Genomic DNA, 19,289 nt, shown 5'->3' with positions numbered 1-19,289 from the left:
TTGTTGAAAGAACTTCTGAGGGTGGACAGTCAATATGCGGAGGCACCGGAGGAGGGACTGTACAGGGAAAGGCAAAGGCTACATGTAGAATTTGACTTGTTGACTACGGGTAATGCAGAGGCACAATGGAGGAAGGCACAGGGTGTACAGTACGAATACGGGGAGAAGCAGGTTGCTGGCCCACCAACTGAGGAAAAGGGGAGCAGCGAGGGAGATAGGGGGGGTGAGAGATGAGGAGGGAGAGATGGAGCGGGGAGCGGAGAGAGTGAATGGAGTGTTCAAGGCATTTTATGAAAGATTATATGAAGCGCAGCCCCCGGACGGGAAGGAGAGAATGATGTGCTTTCTGGATCAGCTGGAATTTCGTAAGGTGGAGGAGCAGGAGAGGGTGGGACTGGGAGCACAGATTGAGACGGAGGAAGTAGTGAAAGGGATTGGGAGCATGCAGGCGGGGAAGGCCCCGGGACCAGACGGATTCTCGGTTGAATTATATAGGAAATATATGGACTTGCTGGCCCCGCTACTAATGAGAACCTTTAATGAGGCGAGGGAAAGGGGGCAGCTGCCCCCGACTATTTCAGAGGCAACGATATCGCTCCTCCTAAAGAAGGAAAAAGACCCGCTGCAATGCGGGTCCTACAGGCCCATTTCCCTCCTGAATGTGGACGCTAAGATTCTGGCCAAGGTAATGGCAATGAGGATAGAGGATTGTGTCCCGGGGGTGGTTCATGAGGTCCAAACTGGGTTTGTGAAGGGGAGACAGCTGAATACAAATATACGGAGGCTGCTAGGGATAATGATGATGCCCCCACCAGAGGGGGAAGCGGAGATAGTGGTGGCGATGGATGCCGAGAAAGCATTTGATAGAGTGGAGTGGGATTATTTGTGGGAGGTGCTGAGGAGATTTGGTTTTGGGGATGGGTATATCAGGTGGGTACAGTTGCTGTATAGGGCCCCGATGGCGAGCGTGGTCACGAATGGACGGGAGTCTGACTATTTTCGGCTTCATAGAGGGACGAGGCAGGGATGTCCTCTGTCCCCGTTATTGTTTGCACTGGCGATTGAACCCCTGGCCATAGCATTGAGGGGTTCCAGGAAGTGGAGGGGAGTACTCAGGGGGGGAGAAGAACACCGGGTATCTCTGTATGCGGATGATTTGTTGCTATATGTGGCGGACCCGGCGGAGGGGATGCCAGAGATAATGCGGATACTTGGGGATTTTGGGGATTTTTCAGGGTATAAACTGAACATGGGGAAAAGTGAGTTGTTTGTGGTGCATCCAGGGGAGCAGAGCAGAGAGATAGAGGATTTACCGTTGAGGAAGGTAACAAGGGACTTCCGGTACTTGGGGATCCAGATAGCCAAGAATTGGGGTACATTACACAGGCTTAATTTAACGCGGTTGGTGGAACAGATGGAGGAGGACTTTAAGAGATGGGACATGGTGTCCCTGTCACTGGCAGGTAGGGTGCAGGCGGTTAAAATGGTGGTCCTCCCGAGATTCCTTTTTGTGTTTCAGTGCCTCCCGGTGGTGGCCACGAAGGCTTTTTTCAAAAGAATCGAGAAGAGTATTATGAGTTTTGTGTGGGCTGGGAAGACCCCGAGAGTGAGGAGGGGATTCTTGCAGCGTAGTAGGGACAGGGGGGGGCTGGCACTACCGAGCCTAAGTGAGTACTACTGGGCCGCCAATGTTTCAATGGTGTGTAAGTGGATGGGAGAAGGGGAGGGAGCGGCGTGGAAGAGATTGGAGAGGGCGTCCTATAGGGGGACTAGCCTACAAGCAATGGTGACGGCACCGTTGCCGTTCTCACCAAAGAAATACACCACAAGCCCGGTGGTGGTGGCTACATTGAAAATTTGGGGGCAGTGGAGACGGCATAGGGGAAGGACGGGAGCTTCGGTGCGGTCCCCGATAAGAAACAATCATAGGTTCGTTCCGGGGAGAATGGATGGGGGATTTGGAGCATGGCAAAGATCTGGGGTAGTACAACTGAGAGATCTGTTTGTAGATGGGACGTTTGCGAGTCTGGGAGCGCTGACGGAAAAATATGGGTTGCCCCAAGGGAATGCATTTCGGTACATGCAATTGAGGGCTTTTGCGAGGCAACAGGTGAGGGAATTCCCGCAGCTCCCGACGCAGGAGGTGCAGGATAGAGTGATCTCAGAGACATGGGTGGGGGATGGTAAGGTGTCGGACATATACAGGGAAATGAGGGACGAGGGGGAGATCATGGTAGATGAGCTGAAAGGGAAATGGGAAGAAGAACTGGGGGAGGAAATTGAGGAGGGGCTGTTGGCTGATGCCCTACATAGGGTAAACTCATCGTCCTCGTGTGCCAGGCTAAGCCTGATACAATTTAAGGTGCTACACAGGGCGCATATGACTGGAGCACGGCTTAGTAAATTTTTTGGGGTAGAGGATAGGTGTGCGAGATGCTCGAGAGGCCCAGCGAATCACACCCACATGTTCTGGTCATGCCCAGCACTACAGGGGTTCTGGGTGGGGGTGGCAAAGGTGCTTTTGAAGGTGGTGGGGGTCCGGGTCGAACCAAGCTGGGGGTTGGCTATATTTGGGGTTGCAGAAGAGCCGGGAGTGCAGGAGGCGAGAGAGGCTGACGTGTTGGCCTTTGCGTCCCTAGTAGCCCGGCGCAGGATATTGTTGATGTGGAAGGAAGCCAAACCCCCGGGTGTGGAGACCTGGATAAACGACATGGCAGGGTTTATAAAGTTAGAACGGATTAAGTTCGTGTTAAGGGGTTCGGCTCAGGGGTTCACCAGGCGGTGGCAACCATTCGTCGATTACCTCACAGAAAGACAGAGGGAATGGAAAAGAAGTAGACAACAGCAGCAACCCGGGGGGGGGGGGGAGGAATCGGACGGACTCTCAGAGATGTTATTGTATATGTATAATATGTATAGGTATTTGTTATAGGTAATTGTATATTGGATTGTTGGAGTGTATTTTTGGAGAGTATTTATTTTGGACAAGGCAGTTGCCATTCAGTTTTGTTTTTGTTTATATATTATTTATTTATTTGTTTAAAACTGGCCACTGTTATTTATATTGCTTTATTGTTGTGTAAAAGAAACACTATGTACTGTTATGTTTGGCCAAAAGTCTTGAATAAAATATATTTTAAAAAAAAGGATAGATCCCTATCATTTATAGTCTTAGAAACAGGAGGAAACTGGCAAGCACGCGGGAAAGCTGCCTCAAGACAATATCTGCTTTCTGAAAGAATTAGTAGTTTTCTTTCCTCCTCCGTCTTAGCCAGAAGACCATTCAAGGTCTTCATCACCCTGACAGACAGAACAAAGAGGTTGAACAAAACAATCACCGACCTTGCATTTGGTGTTTTCATTGTAGGGTCGGCATGCTGAGCAGGTGATATAGTTCAATAGGTGGATTGAGAGATGTGTAAAGCATTCCTGATTTTTCTTCTGATCACTTCTATATTAGAGTAAATCCAGTAACTAAACAGTGTTGAACTCAACCTACCGTGATGAAGATGTGTCGATCCAGGAATTGTAGTAACGGATGATATTTTGATGAGAGAATTTTGCAAGTGTTCTGGCTTCCTTTATTATTGTTTCTTCATCCGTATCCCTAAGTGCATAAAATCCTGTCAGTTCTATACCTTGCACAGCAGACAGCCACAGAATTCAGTCACAAATGCAGTACTTTGGAAGTATTGCTGAAAAAAGAGCCAGCTTTCTGTCTTGCACTCATCAGACATTTTGCAAGAAAATCAAATGTAAAGGCAACAATAATTTATACGTCACGAGAAGGTAGTGTTGATTGGTTGGCGAGTGGAGCCTGATTGGCAGAAGCATTGCTGTGGAGAATGCACCAGTTAACTGATGATTGACAGTTAACCGCCAAGCTTTGTTTAAATTCAAGCCAGGTAGGTTCAAGGAATTGCTCTGCGGAGTGAACCAGAAAATGACTGTCGCTCATTTTGTTCCGTTGAAAGAGACACAATGGACAGGATTCTCCGCTTGCTGACGCCGAATTCGTAATCGTCGATCGGGCGGGGAATCCCTTTGTACGACCAAACCGGGGGGGGGGGGGGGGGGGCGGGGGGGGGGGGGGGGGGGGGGGGGGAGGAGGGGGAGGGGGCGCCTCTTTCGGATGCTCTGCCCCCTACAAAACGGCGTCATTGAGGAGTATGCCGCACACCGTTGGGACGGCCTCAGGACGTTAACCTTAAGTCCCTCCCCGATGCTCCGCGCCCGATAGGCCACATTCCTGACCGCGCGGGGCACATGTGGTCTCAGTCAGACGTGAGCTGTACTGCTGGCCGGGGGGCGCGGGGGGCTTCGGCAAAGGTGGGGGGACTGATAGGGGGTGGCAAGGGGGTGTCCAGGGAGGCTCTATCTGGAAGGTCAGGATCACGCACAGCCGGCGCCATGTTGTACGGCGTGACTGCTGTAGGTCGTCGCCGTGCACATGCGTGGCCACGGACCCGGCAATTCTCCGGCCATTTATATTGGAAAGGCCGTGTGTTTTACGTGGCGCGGCTGCTAGCCCCTCACCGGTCTGAGGATTGTTGCTGGGGCCTCACCAATTTTTCCAACGTAAAACTCCACGGATCCTCCGGACAAAATCGGAGAATCCAGCCCAATGTGGGTGCATGTTGTGCAGGACGCAGCACACCACAATGATGCGGCCGACCCTATCTGACCGATACTGGAGGGCGCCCCCAGAGAGGTCCAGGCACCTGAAACGCATCTTCAGCACGCCAAAGCACCTCTCGATCACGCCCCTTGTCGCTACATGGGCATCATTGTAGCGGTTCTCCGCCTCATTGCGTGGCCTCCGTATAGGCGTCATCAGCCACGATCGCAATGGGTAGCCCCTGTTGCCCAGCAACCAGCCCCTCAGCCGGGGATGGCGTCCCTCGTACATGCCGATAATGGATGACCGCGACAACACGAATGAGTCGTGTACACTGCCTGGGTGACGGGCGCAGACATGCAGGATCATCTGTACGTTCATCGAATAGGTCCCCTTCCTATTAGTGAACACGGCCCTGTTATCTGCAGGTGGCCGCACGGCGACGTGCATCCCATCGATCGCGCCCTGGACCATGGGGAACCCGGCCACGGCAGAGAAGCCCACGGCCCGGGCATCTTGGCTGGCCCGGTCCACGGGGAAGCGGATGTAGCGGTGCGCCATGGCATAAAGGGCATCTGTCACTGCCCGGATGCACCGGTGCACCGATGTCTGCGATATGCCAGACAGTTCCCCACTCGGTGCCTGGAATGACCCCGTTGCATAAAAGTTCAGGGCCACCGTAACCTTGACGGACACGGGGAGAGGGTGTCCCCCGCCAGTGCCACGCGGTGACAGGTGTGCCAGCAGGTGGCAGATGTGTGCCACGGTTTCCCGGCTCATCCGGAGTCTCCTCCTGCATTCCCGGTCCGTGAGGTCCTGGTATGACTGCCGGGGCCGGTACACACGGGGCGCCCTCGGGTGCCTCCGTTGCCGTGGGGCCGCGACGTCCTCCTCCCCCTCCTCATCCTGTCGGTCAGGTGTCCCTCCAGCCTGGGCGGCTGCCGCCTGCCCCTCTGCGGCAGCCTGCGCCGCCTCTCTGGCACGCTCCTCCTCCTCCTCCTCATCCAGGGCAACATAGACATGAGCGGCTGCCACCACGGCGGCCAACATCGCTGGATGATCTGAAAACATGAGGCCTGGTGGGGGGGAGGGGAACGACGACATGTCATCATTGCCCATATCCCCTCCTCCCCCCAGCCAGGTGGCATGGACCGCATGGGTCCAACTGTTGGAGGCTGGCACCTGGCCAGGTGGACCAACTCATTTGCCCTCCCATCACCCTCCTCAGCACGGACCCCCTCCCCAACCTCCACCCCAGCACGGACCCCCAACCCCCAACCTCCACCCCGGCACGGACCCCCAACCCCCAACCTCCACCCCAGCACGGACCCCCTCCCCAACCTCCACCCCAGCATGGACCCCCTCCCCAACCTCCACCCCAGCACGGACCCCCCCCCAACCCCCAACCTCCACCCCAGCACAGACCCCCTCTCCAACCTCCACCCCAGCACGGACCCCCTCCCCAACCTCCACCCCAGCACGGACCCCCTCCCCAACCTCCACCCCAGCACGGACCCCCTCCTCAACCTCCACCCCAGCACGGACCCCCTCCCCAACCTCCACCCCAGCACGGACCCCCCCCAACCCCCAACCTCCACCCCGGCACGGACCCCCCCCAACCCCCAACCTCCACCCCAGCACGGACCCCCTCCCCAACCTCCACCCCTGCATGGACCCCCTCCCCAACCTCCACCCCAGCACGGACCCCCCCCAACCCCCAACCTCCACCCCGGCACGGACCCCCCCAACCCCCAACCTCCACCCCGGCACGGACCCCCCCCAACCCCCAACCTCCACCCCAGCACGGACCCCCTCCCCAACCTCCACCCCAGCACGGACCCCCCCCAACCCCCAACCTCCACCCCGGCACGGACCCCCCCCAACCCCCAACCTCCACCCCGGCACGGACTCCCTCCCGGCACTCCCCCGGAGCCCAGCCTACTCTAACCACCCCCCCCCCCCCCGCCGCACACACACACACACAAGCCGAGACACACCTCTCCTCACGCAATCAGTCTGCGGCCACGCCATTTCCTGCCCAGAGCCAACCCCCCAGGCCGTCACTCACCTCCTCGCTGGTCGGCGTGAGCCTGGAGCACCGGGTCACGCCGATGAAAAGGAGGTTCGATTCACGTCGACGTGAACGGTCATCACGTCGACGGGACTTCGGCCCATCCGGGAGGGAGAATATCGGCAGGCCGAAAATCGGCTGCCTTGCGCAGACCCGTGGCATTCTCCGCGGCAGCGGCGCCATTAACGCCCCGCCGACTTTTCTCCCTTCGGAGACTTCGGCGGGGGCGGGGGGGGGATTCACGGCGGCCAACGGCCATTCTCCGACCCTCTGGGGGGGCGGAGAATGACGCCCCAGAGCTCTGTGTATTAATATATGTCGCTCCGAGCACACATAAGTACATCACACTGCAAGCCCAACTGATTATTGTAGTCAATGAGGAGCCCCAAAAAGATAACTCAAAGTAGCTTAATTCCTACTTACTTAGGAAATACAGAAACTATGCAACACTCCAAGTCCCAGCCACGACCATCCTGAGATGCTGGTTCTCTCCTGGGCTGTCTTTTATCTTGGGGAATTAATGATCCCTGCTGATGGGCCTCCGCCCCTTAGCGGGACAGCTCATATTCCACGAGCTTCACAGGGAGATTTATCAAGTCATCCCTGTGGGGCTCGTGGGGGTTATAACATCCTCCCCCCACCCCCAAAGTCCATATGTCCCTCTGTCATGGGAAGTGGAGGAGGCTGTCTTCTTCTCTTTGCCCGTGGTTGAGTCTCCAGCTGTTGTTAGGCTGGGTCGGATGGCGTGAAGCATATCAAGGAACCTCGTTTTTGCGTCAATTGTCTGGGAGGCACCATCGGCGACTGTTCCCTGGCGCAGCTATCATCCGAAGATATGGATACCTGAGACTCCATGTCGGATCCTGAATTTTCCACCGCATGCAGCTCAGTGTCATGGCCCCTAGGGGTCAGCCCCCCTTGTGCTGGGCAGGCAGGACTGGAAAACAGTTCCTCTGGTGGGGTTGGTCCTGATGCTATCTCTCTTCTCGGGATGGTTCAGATATTTCTGCACCGTCCATTCTTGTATTTTTATTGTGAAAGATACCAGTCCGCTCTGTTTCACCATGGCCCTTGAAATCCACGGGTACCATCTCAGACGTTTTCAACGTATACCATGTCCCCCGGTCGGAAACGTCTGTCCTGCATCCATCCACTTCAGATCTCGATCTGGAGGTCTTGTCTCCATTCCACTTTCCCGCTAATATTGGGGAGTGTTAGGCTAAGGTGGATTCTGAACCTCTGGCCCATCAGCAGTTCTGCCGGTGCCACTTGGTGTAACATGTGGCATGGCACGGTAGATGTACAAAAATTGCCCCAGCCTCATCTCCACAGATCCCATGGCCTGTTTCCTCAAGCCCTCTTGAAAGTCTGCACTGCCCGTTTGGCCAAACCATTTGAGGAAGACTGGTATGGAGCTGTCCGGGATGTGCTTCACCCATTTGTCTTCGTGAAGCATGCCAACTCCTCACTAGTGAACGGGGTACCATTGTCCATGACTAATACCTCTGGGATAACATGGGTACTGAATGAGAGCCATAGCTTCTCAATGGTGACCTTTGAAGTGATGGGTGACATTCAATGGATGTCTAGCCATTTGGAATGGTATTCACTATCAGCAATACATTGAGCCTCGAAAAGGTCTGGCAAAATCTGCATGCAGGCGCACCCAAGACCGACCCGGTCATTCTCCTGGCTGGAGGGGTGTAACTGGCCAGAGCTTCTCATGTTCCTGGCATGTGGTGCATTGCCGGGCCAGTCGCTTGGTGTTGCCATCCAGGCCTGGCCACCATACATGGCTCCTAGCTAGCAATTTCATCTTTGACACCCCCTTGTGTCCAATCAGTAGATCTTTAAGTATGGTCTGTCTGCCCTGACTTGGAATCACAACGCGAGCTCTGACAGGAGGACGCCATCCTCCATGCTGACCTCTTGCTGCTTGGTCTCAAAAACCCACAGCTCCTTAGGCAGTTTACCTTGTTGAGCCCCATGTAAGATGACATGGTGTAACTTCACCAAGATGAGGTCCTTCTGTGTCCAAGCGTCTGTTTTGCGATATCCGTGCCCGGGCGATACTCAAACACGTACTCGTATGTTGCTAACGATAGAGCTCAAAGCTGTGTCCTGGGATATGCTATTGGTGGAATTGCCTTGTCCTCCTTAAACAATCCGAGGAATGGCTTGCAGTCCGTTATGATGGAGAAATGATATCCATACACATACTGTGGAGCTTCTTCACTTCAAAAATGACGGCCGCCCTTCTTTCGCAATCTAAGCATAGTTGTGCTCCACAGCCGTCAAAGTCCACGATGCGTAGGCTATCGGTCTCTGCGTTCCTCCATCCGCGGAGTGGGATAACACCTCCTCGATTCCATATGGGGAGGCATCAAAAGGGACCAAAAGGGGCTTTGAGGGGTCGTAGGAGATGAACAACTTTGATGACATAAGTCGCTGCTTCGCCTTGGTGAAGGCTTCTTGCGGCGCTCTCCACGCCAATTCCTGTTGTTTTTTCAATGGCGCATGCAGCAGTGCAAGGGTGGTCACCAAGTTAGGGATAAATTTCCTGTAATAATTCACAAGTCCTAAGAACAATTCAGTTATGTTCTCAAGCACGGGAGCTTGTTTGATTGCTTGCACCTTCTCTTCTGGCAGGCAGTCTTGCATCAAGATGTTACCTGATGTTTGTGACCTCCTTTGTGTAAAAAACACATTTTCTTCTCTTAAGGGAGATGTCTCTCTTGGAAAACTGGTGGAGGACCTTCTCCAAGTTGCTCAGGTGTTCCTTTTCAGTGGCTCCAGTGACCAGGACACCATCCAACTATCCCGCCACTAGTGGTAGTCCTTGGAGTATATTCTCCACGATTCTCTGGAAAATAGTGCAAGCTGATGACACCCCGTATGGCAACTGTGTGGGTATTAATGGTCACAAATTTTCTGGAAGCTGTGTTTAGCTCCAGTTGGCTCATGTCAAGTTTAGAAAAAGAGTGTCCTCCTTTGCATAGAGGTCCTCTATTTGTGGCATTGTGTGTCTGTCCAAACGAGAGGCCTCGTTCACAGTTAGCTTGTAATCCCCACACAGGCGGATGGTTTTACCTGGTTTCAGTAACTGGACTACAGGCGCTGCCCAATCTGGAATTTATACCAGCCAGATGATTCCTCGGCTTTCCAAGCAGTTGAGCTCATCTTCTACCTTTGTCAGCAATGCATAGGGACATGGTGGGCCCTAAAGTACTTTGGTTAGGCCACAGGGTCTACATGAATCTTAGCTATGGCACCATTGATCTTACCCAGGCCCTCCTGGAAAACTTCTGGGTACCTCACCAAGACTTTGTATAATCTCCCAGTGCCCATCCTGAAAATTCACTATGAGTCCAAATGGAGCCTCTGCTGCCAATCAGGGTCCAGCAGACTCGGGCTGGGGCCCTGTACTATTATCAAGGGCAACCTGACAGACTGCTGTCCACAGGCAACTTGGGTCATTGTTGTAGCCGCAATGCCTCGTGATTCCCCCTTATACGTTGCAAACCTCGTCTTGTTGTCCCTCAAGTCCAAATGCTGGATTCCCATCCTGATCTTTAGGAATGTCTTCCATCCTATCACTGAGACTTCAGCCTCTGGGTCCAGTTCCATTATAAGTGGGTGACCATTCACCTGGACGGGAAGTAGCTGGGGGCAGTCTGCAGCGCAGCGATGCAATTCAACTGCATGCATCTGTCTTCGTCGGGCTGCTCTCGTTGAAGAGTCCTGGCTATAGGCGGGTGCCGCCCTTGACCAGGGCAACACGCTTGTTGGCTGCCTGGTATTACTGGTCCCTGTGATTTCTCTAAGTATGCTAAGAATTACACTGGCAACCATTTTAAGATTATTAGTCGGGCTTGCAGTGTGGCGCACCCATGCATGCTAGAAGCTACATAGATAAATGCACAGGGTCCTGTTCTTTGCAGGCAGAATTAAACATGGACACACATTGTATCTGTTTCAACTGAAGAAAATAGGTGATAACCATTTTCTGGTTCATTCGCCAGGGAAATGCCTTGATCAATCAGTGTCAACTTGCCTGGTTTGAATTTAAACAAAGCATGGCAGTTAACTGTCAGTCATCAGTTAACTGGTTCAAAACACGTTCAAACCCGAGACAGGATGTTACTCCCAGATTTTCTAGTGAATTCAAATTCCACCATTGCTGTGGTGAGATTCGAATCTGGGTTCTCAGGACATTAACCTGTTCTCCGGATTGACTAGTCCAGTGACAATACCATCATGCCACCGCCTCTCCTTCGGGACATGAAGTCCAGCCTCAAAGGCCTTCTGTTCAATCCAAGGTCGGCAGCTCTAATGTACCACTGGCTCCACCGGGACCAGTGAACGGTGCTGGTACTGTACTCTGACCTTTAGGGGCATTCAGTACTGGATTGCAACTTTGTAAATGTTTTGGAAATCTTTGGAGACCTGCTGGATGGGCGCTTGATGTGCGCTTCATCGACTGCCAGTTAAATCGGGGTGACAGTGGAATGGGCTCCTTAATTGGGCATTACCTGTCCTCTTAAAGGCCTCAATTGGCACACTGATGGACCCCGCCACTGGTAAAATTGTGATTGGGGCATGGGTGGGCAGGTAAATAGTGTGCAGGCTGCCCACTGGATTTTATGTACCTCCCCCACCTGCAAATCTACTGGTGGTGAAGTGTAAAATCCAGCTCATCTCTATTAACATCATATTCTCACCACTAATGAATGTGTGACTCAGAAGCAAGAGTGTGCCCAACTGTGCCACAGCAATGACGCCCAGTGCTGATGGTAAAACTGTAAATATGGTGGCATTCTGAAATCTTAACAACTTCAATTTTTGTTTAATTTATCATAGAATCTCTACAGTGCAGAATGAGGCCAATCGGCCCGTTGAGTCTGCACCGACCCTCCAAGAGCACCCTACCCAGGCCCATTACCACCACACACCCACCCCCGTCCTATCTCCGTGACTCCACCTAACGCTTGGATACCAAGGGGCAATTTGTGCATGGCCAATCACCTAACTTGCACATCTTTGGACTGGTGCCAATTTATGCTTGAGATGTGAGTGTTATTGGCGAGCCTGGCATTTATTGCCCCTCCTCAGGTGCCGTGGAGAAGGTATTGGTGAACCTTCTTCTTAAATCACCACAGTCCATGTGGTGACGGTGCCCTAACAGTTCTGTTAATTAGGGAGTTCCTGGATTTTGATCCAACAGATGATTTGGTTAGGGTGGACAGCTGCCCAGTTTCACATGGAATTGTAAAATTTTCAGAGTAGTTGCTTTTGTAATTTTGACAATGGGAAGTCAAACGACATGGATTCTGTTGCTGGTAGGTTTTTAAAAAATTCATATATGGGATGCCCATCCCTAATTGCCCTTGATACACCCAAAGTGCGCACAGGAGTGGACACGATTATCTGTCATTTGTGCGTAAACAGACCGTTCAGTGACACAATGTGGGAGACCATTCATTGTCATTTAACAGGGGCTGATTTAGCACACTGGGCTAAATCGCTGGCTCTTAAAGCAGACCAAGGCAGGCCAGCAGCATGGTTCAATTCCCGTATCCAGCCTCGCCGAACAGGTGCCAGAATGTGGCAACTAGGGGCTTTTCACAGTAAGTTCATTTGAAGCCTACTTGTGACAATAAGCGATGTTCATTCATTTATTCAGTCTGCATCTATCTTGTGCACAATGCTAAATAAAGCTCTCTACTCTGTCCTGTTCCAGCCATTTATGCAGTTAAAAAACAAACTCACATGAATGGAATAATGTAATCTTTCCGAATCAGAAGAAGCCAACTTACTTAGTTATTTGCACACATTTGACAGCATATGTGTGGTAGTCAATTTTGTGTTTCACTTCATAAACGGAGCCAAAGGATCCCTTTCCAATTCTCTGTATCTCATCAAAGGATCTCCTGTAACTATAAACTCACACTCAGTACATTGCTGGTGCCAATAAATAAATTGATGAAAAAAAAATATTAAGTGAATAATGCATGGAACTAAAACCAGAAAATACTGGAAACATTCAAATGGTCAGACAGCAACTGCATAGAGACAAACAGAGCAATAGGTCATGCTTTTTAAGCCAATCGTCTTCAGTTGAGAGGAAGAAGTTGGCTGCTGCCACAAAGAATGTGTGGCTGGATGTGTCCAAGGAGGTCAGTGTGATGATATGCATGAAGCAATTCTGTACATAATATTATACACAACCTCTGACCACTAGGTGGCAGTGTTAACCCACTACATGACCATGTGTCTGGGGAGTTGGGAGTAAGTCGTGTTGGAGGATAGATGTATTTTGCAGTAGCTCTATAATAGTTAGTTAGTGTTAGCAATTTATCTTATTTATCCTTGTTATCTTTATTACGTAGTTGTTTCACAATAATTTTTTAAAACTAGATTTCTGTAGTTCATTATTCATATCGGCCAGAACATGACAGTCAGCAGCAAGAGCTGCTTCAAGGTTTATTACGGCAAACGCTTCAATAACCTAAATAGGCCCGGAAAGCTGAATACGGTTTCACATTCACCTTCATCCTGTTGTGTGCATCACCCCACTCCTCCCCTCACTTTGCCTTGTCATGCCTACTCCATCACATCACACAACCCACTCTCCTTGCAAATGTACCAATTACTCTTTTTCTGTGCAATTCCCCCTCTGTGCATCCACCACTGCCACTCAGCTTGACATTTATGTGATTTCACGCCTCTCCTTAAAAGTCACCCTCGCCGATTGCATTGCAACCATCAAATGAACACATTAAGTCACTCAGAGGCCCTGCCTCATTGCAGAGGAGAACTGAGAACACTTGGGAGATCCCAGTGAGCCAGATCACACAACATTCAATCATAAATCTCTTCTTGTGCTTGCACACTGGCTAAACATTTTTGGGATGGAAGCCCTTGCAATTGACAAAATATCCAGGTTGATTCACTTAATTATAGCTTACTGTTGATTGTATCAAGTGCTGGGACCAGGTTTTGTACCTCTGGTATTCCTGTGGATTTTGAATGAAATTGTAAACAATCTTACTCCTGCGCTCATTTAAGCTCATATGAGCTCATTAGATGCAAGGAGAAGTTGGATAAGCATTAGCAGGAGAAGGGGATTCAGGGTTATGATGAAAGGTTTAGATGAGAAAATGATGGGAGGGGACTCTAGTGGAGCGTAAACACTGGTATGGACTGGGTGGGCCAAATGGCCCGTTTCTGGATGGGCACTATGTTCTATGTAACCCTATGTAAGATGTGCACACACAACCCAGGAAGGTGGGATGGTGGAGAGAGAAAGAGAAAGGCATAAACGTAATGAGGAAACACAGGGGGACCTGAAGGGGAAAAATGAGAAATAGGAAGGAAAGACAATTAAGCCCATTATTTATCCTCATATCTGCTCATGAGAGACAAACACTCAACCTGTGGAAGAAGCAGATGGATAGACACAAACTTGACTCAAATATCCCCTCCCACTGTGGTGTACCACTGTCCTGGAGCCTGTAATTTTAACGATAATACCCACTTTGCTTGGGAACAATACCACAGGCCAACTGCTACAGCGAAATTCAATTGTAGAAGATTCTGTTTCCAAGTTGAATTTGGATGAACAAGCCTGGAGTGTGCAGCCCCTCATCCTTACCCACCTCAATTCCACAATAGAGCACAACTGGGAAACAGAGACGGGTGAATGAATGGTATTGCCACGAGCAGAAAGTAACCAAGCATTAAACAGCTGACTGATCAAAAATCTGCTTACAATGATCGCCTATTAAATTTGCTGGGTTCAACGGTATCGTCAGCTTCGTAGCTTTCAAAGTTTTCATCAGACTGTGGGTTACAGACAGACCCAGTTGCATCAGAACATGAAATAAATCTTGAACCAATCCCAGAGCTTTCAGTAATGTTTTTGTCAAGAAGCATGCTAGAGGGATCAGTACTACTGGCACTGGAATTCCCGTAGCTTTTTGAACTGAGCATTAAGTTGTCTTCTGTTCTTGGATTACCAGACTCAGCAAAAGGAACAGAGATAGAACGATTTGTCTGCCCAGAGGTCGAGGTTTGAGGATTGGGCATGTCCAGGTCATCTGACCCAACCTCACCAGAACTACTGTGACAGCTATCTAAGGTTCCATTTGGACTCTTTATGTCGATTAACACAGGGTCACTGGGATCACAATTGGTGTTACTGCTTCGAGTGGGATTCCTGGGATTACTGTGACCCGAGCTTGCTGCAACGAATCCATCCAGGATTAGACATTCTTCACTTGTTTCATTTCCTTCATCGCTGGGCTTGCTGCTGTCAATTGTGCAAACGTTTTCAAACTCACTGAGGTAGGAAATGTTCACTTTGTCATTCCTGGCCAGGCTAGGCTTACTACACACGCACCTACACCAAGAAAAACAAATATTATTGAGACAGTAAGCTCTACACATGGACTATTTGTGAAGAACACTTTTATTCACAACATAATTGTTTATCAATTTTCTTCTGTGAGCATTTACGTAGCTATTGGAAGCAATCTTACACTGCAACCTATGCTTTAGGTCAGAGCTAGATAATGGGTGTGATTCTCCAGCCTCGTTGCATTCTCGCTCGAGTGAAAGGAGGTCGAAAACGAGAACCGTGCCAGGCGCCAGTTTGCGATGTAACCGGCCCGCTCCTGTAGTTGAAATCAGGATCTCACCCTATCACTACATAAGCCCTATTTCCATACAATTAACGAGAGCCATCCCATAGCCAACGGCCTCCCATTATTCAGCAGCCTCCCCAGCAAATGGTCACGCTGGCGCCGATTAGTACTCTTTTTTTAAAATGTGAACCTGGCGAAAGAGCTTCTGTGGGGAGCCGAGGAGGTGAGTAGCCATCTTTTCTCACAGGGAAAGAGCCCAGGGGTTCTGGGCTTACCACCTCAGTGCTTGACGGGGGGTGGGGAACCCTCGGCTGGGGGTGGTGGTGATGGAGCCTCGGCTAGTGGTACCTGAGGGCAACCACTCGTGGCACCACTCATTTAGTACCTCGCCCATTTCCTCTGGTTCGACGCATTTTAGCCAAGGGACAGAGACTAATGCACCGCAGCACTGGGTGAGCTAAATTAAAGATGAAATCCAGAATCCCCCTGACCTGTATGGCTCACTACCAGGTGGTGTACTTAACATGATGCCATGTGAGGACTACACTATAGATTTGCTCTTGTTCTAATTTTAACTAAGAGTCACCTTCTTGGGCAATGTTGTTAAACAGGCGATAATAAATTAACTTCCCATGGTACAATTTTCATTTCTTTGAGCGCTACATAAATCCCAATCTGCCCTTTAAATGTATCAATTGATTCTTCATCGAGGAACTTCCAAGAAACATTGTGTGAAGACTTTAAAAAATTCATTAATGGGACGTGGGCATCGCTGGCTGGGCCAGCATTTATTGCCCATCCCTAATTGTCCAACTGAGTGACTTGCTGGGCCATTCAGAGAGCACTTTGACCAGAAGATGTAGGAGCAGAGGTCGGCCATTGAGTCTGATCCACTATTCAATGAGATCATGACTAATCTGATGTGATAATCTTCAACTTCACTTTCCCGCCTTATCCCCATAACCCTTGATTCTCTTACTGATCAAAAATCTGTCCATCTCAGCCGTGAACATATTTTATGACCCAGCCTCTACAGCTCTCTGCAGTAAAGAACTCCACAGATTCAATACCCCAGAGAGAAGAAATTCCTCCTCATCTCTGTTTTAAGTGGGTGACCCCTAACCCTGAGATTATGTCCTCTGGTTCTAGACTCTCCCAAAAGGGAGAAAAAAACCCTCTCAGAATCTAGCCTGTCAAGTCCCCTGAGAATCCTATATGTCTCAATAAGGTCACCTCTCATTCTTCTAAACTCCAATGAGTACAGACCCAACCTACTCAACCTCCTCTCCTCATAAGAAAATCCCTCCATACCCGGGATCAATGTTCTTTGGACTGCCTCCAAAGCCAGGTAAAGATGACAGATTTCCTCCAAAACCTCTCCAGCTTCGGGCAGGACCAAAACATATGGACATGGTACGCCGGGCCCCTCCCACAACACTGACAGAAATCCACCACCCCCTCGAACAGCCGGCTCATCCTTGATTTTGTGAGGTGCGTCCTGTACAGTACCTTCAGCTGTATCAGCCCCAACCTCACACACGAAGTTGAGGCATTCACCATTGGCAGCACCTCACACCATAGTCCCTCTTCAAGCGCAACCCCCAGCTCCTCCTCCCACTTCACCGTAATCCCTTCCATGGACACCCTAAACCTGCATATCTTTAGGGTTCATCTAATTTCTCATCATAGCTCAGTCACAGTGAGGGAAGACAGGATTGCACTAGTCTGTGGTGCATTTTTGTTGAAATAGGCTGCCATTATCTACCATCTAACTTTACATGTGAAAAATGGATATTTCATGAGGTGCTAAATATTTTTCAGTGTTATAGAACTATAGTTAACAAGAATAATAGTCACTTTCGGAGTAGTGGTGAATATTGGATCACAAATCTTCACAACCTTAACAGGCTTGAGACAAAGGGCACGATCAAATGACCATGTTGTGCCGGGAAAGCAGCTCGCCGCGGTGCAACATGACCGATGAAAGCTGGGAGACCCCGCTCCCAGGATCTACCTGGCTCACAATGCCTCATGAGATCCAACGTGTTGCGATGTAAAACCCGCACATTGCGGACGGGATCACTTTTTGGTAAATCTGCACATTGGAGTGAGGTGGAACGACACTCGTGGGGGGTGTCTCCCAGGGGATCGGAGGCCCTCAGCTGCATGCCCTTGAGGCAGGGTTGTGCACTAGCACTGCCAGCTGGCATGGGCACTGCCAAGGTGCCAAGCTGGCACTTTTTCGCACATGCGATCGGGCTGGGGTGCCCTGTGTGGTTGTTGGGGGCATCCAGGGGGGTGGCGGTGATCCTCCCATAGTGCGTTCAGGCTGAGGGAGGTTGGGGATCGCTTCGGGAGCCTTGCTACACTGGGATGTTCTGCCGAGTGGAGCTCCCTACTGTACAAAATAGGGCTGTGTGCGGCGTCGGCCGCGCTTTCCCCATTCAGGCCCCTTCTACAACGCGAGTCGCGTTGAATAGCCAGATGTTTCTCGGCACTGGGAGCGCTGAGAAACACGCGGCTAAATGTGCTCGCTAGGGGACTTTGTTCCCTTTTGGAAGAACCGTGCCCAAAAAGTCAACACATCCTTTCCAACAAGATCATTATGAATTTTCAATCATTTCAAATGCCACATTGATCGAGTACCATTCCTGTATAACTAGTGTCCCATGCTCTCTTGCCCAAGTGATTATTATTCATGCATGAACCATTAAAGTGAAGGATGGTAAACTATTCAACTATTTGGAGAATCACAATTGAGCCAGGTCTTGTCGTCACCATACATCCACATCTGCACTTCCAGTTGATCGAGAATGAAAGGTCTATCAGAGAAACACCTCTCTATACCTTTCTGTATCTGTACCTCAGTGTCTTTCTTTAGCACAGTCTTTAAAATTGGTCCTTAGACCTAATAGGTGGGATTTACTGGCTGTTAACACCGGCGGATGGGTTTCCCAGTGGCGAGGGGCACTGTCAATGGGACCGGTAGATCCCATTGGTGGGCCGTCTTCGCCACCGAAAAACACGCGGCAATATCTCCTTACGTGAGTCAATGGGCAGAATCTAACAGGAATGTTTCGAAGTTCATTTGTGTCTCTGCCGGCGAGTTCCCCACGACTATTCAATGACACTTAGTCACTTTTTTGGGTCCTAGGGTGTTTCTCTCCAGTTTAGCCCACACTTAGAATCTTTTTCAGCACTGGGGAGCTGAACTCAGAGATCGGGCTGCCATTTTGGAAGGGTGCAGCAATCTCTAAGAGAGCTTGTGGGTTCCCCTACCCTTGGGTAATATCACCCCCCACACACATAGGCATTACCCCACACCATCTCAAGTGAGGACACCCCACTATGGAGGTCTCTGGGGGCCCTCTCTTCACGATCCCCAGGCTCCTTTACAGGCCCTTTCCTCCAGAACCCCCACACATCATCCCCCCAACCTCCCAGAAACTCCTACCTACCTGGCCTGTATCTCCCCACACTTCATACCCCATCTCCACCCTACTTTCATGGGCATGGCTGACTCAGACCCTGACCCTTGGCAATGCCACCTTGGCATCTGGGCACCCTTGCACTGCCACCCTGGCAGTGCTCCTGCCAGCTTAGCAGTGCCAGCCAGGCACCTTGGCAGTGTCAGAGTGGCAGTACCAAGGTGCCAGCTGGGCAGTGTCAAGGTGCCCACGTTCCAGAGGGAGGGCCGCGGGACGTCCTTCACTATCCCTAGCCACCCACGGGCCTCCAATGGTCTGGGAGACCCCTGTGCGCCATTCCACCTGGTTCATGTTTGTGCGGACCAGTACTGAACATCACCCGGTTGTGGCCTCGCTGGGAGGCCGGTACATCCTGGGTAAGCTCGCCTAAGTAGGTTTATAATCGAGTTAGGCATGCGCAGTTTTGTCACACCCCCTTTAGGTGGGATTCTGATTTTGATGGCTCGCTGGACTTGGATATATCCCGT

General features: G+C 50.8%; 1 protein-coding gene across 2 annotated transcripts in view; it reads right to left on the bottom strand.

Moving 5' to 3' along the window:
- LOC140385735 (interferon-induced, double-stranded RNA-activated protein kinase-like) overlaps positions 1 to 19,289 on the bottom strand; it is an 85,865-nt gene that overhangs the window by 56,562 nt on the left and 10,014 nt on the right. For both annotated transcript variants that reach the window (XM_072468192.1, XM_072468193.1), the window contains 3 exons: positions 14,461 to 15,090; positions 12,506 to 12,625; positions 3,500 to 3,607 (listed from right to left, as the gene is read on the bottom strand). In XM_072468192.1, coding sequence (XP_072324293.1) covers positions 3,500 to 3,607; positions 12,506 to 12,625; positions 14,461 to 15,090 — 858 coding nt within the window. The remainder of the gene's footprint in view (positions 1 to 3,499; positions 3,608 to 12,505; positions 12,626 to 14,460; positions 15,091 to 19,289) is intronic.

Source organism: Scyliorhinus torazame, chromosome 11, assembly GCF_047496885.1.
Source record: "Scyliorhinus torazame isolate Kashiwa2021f chromosome 11, sScyTor2.1, whole genome shotgun sequence".
NCBI classification, from domain to species: domain Eukaryota; kingdom Metazoa; phylum Chordata; class Chondrichthyes; order Carcharhiniformes; family Scyliorhinidae; genus Scyliorhinus; species Scyliorhinus torazame.
The sequence above is the reverse complement of the archived record's forward strand: the minus strand, read 5'-3'. Positions and strand labels throughout refer to the sequence as shown.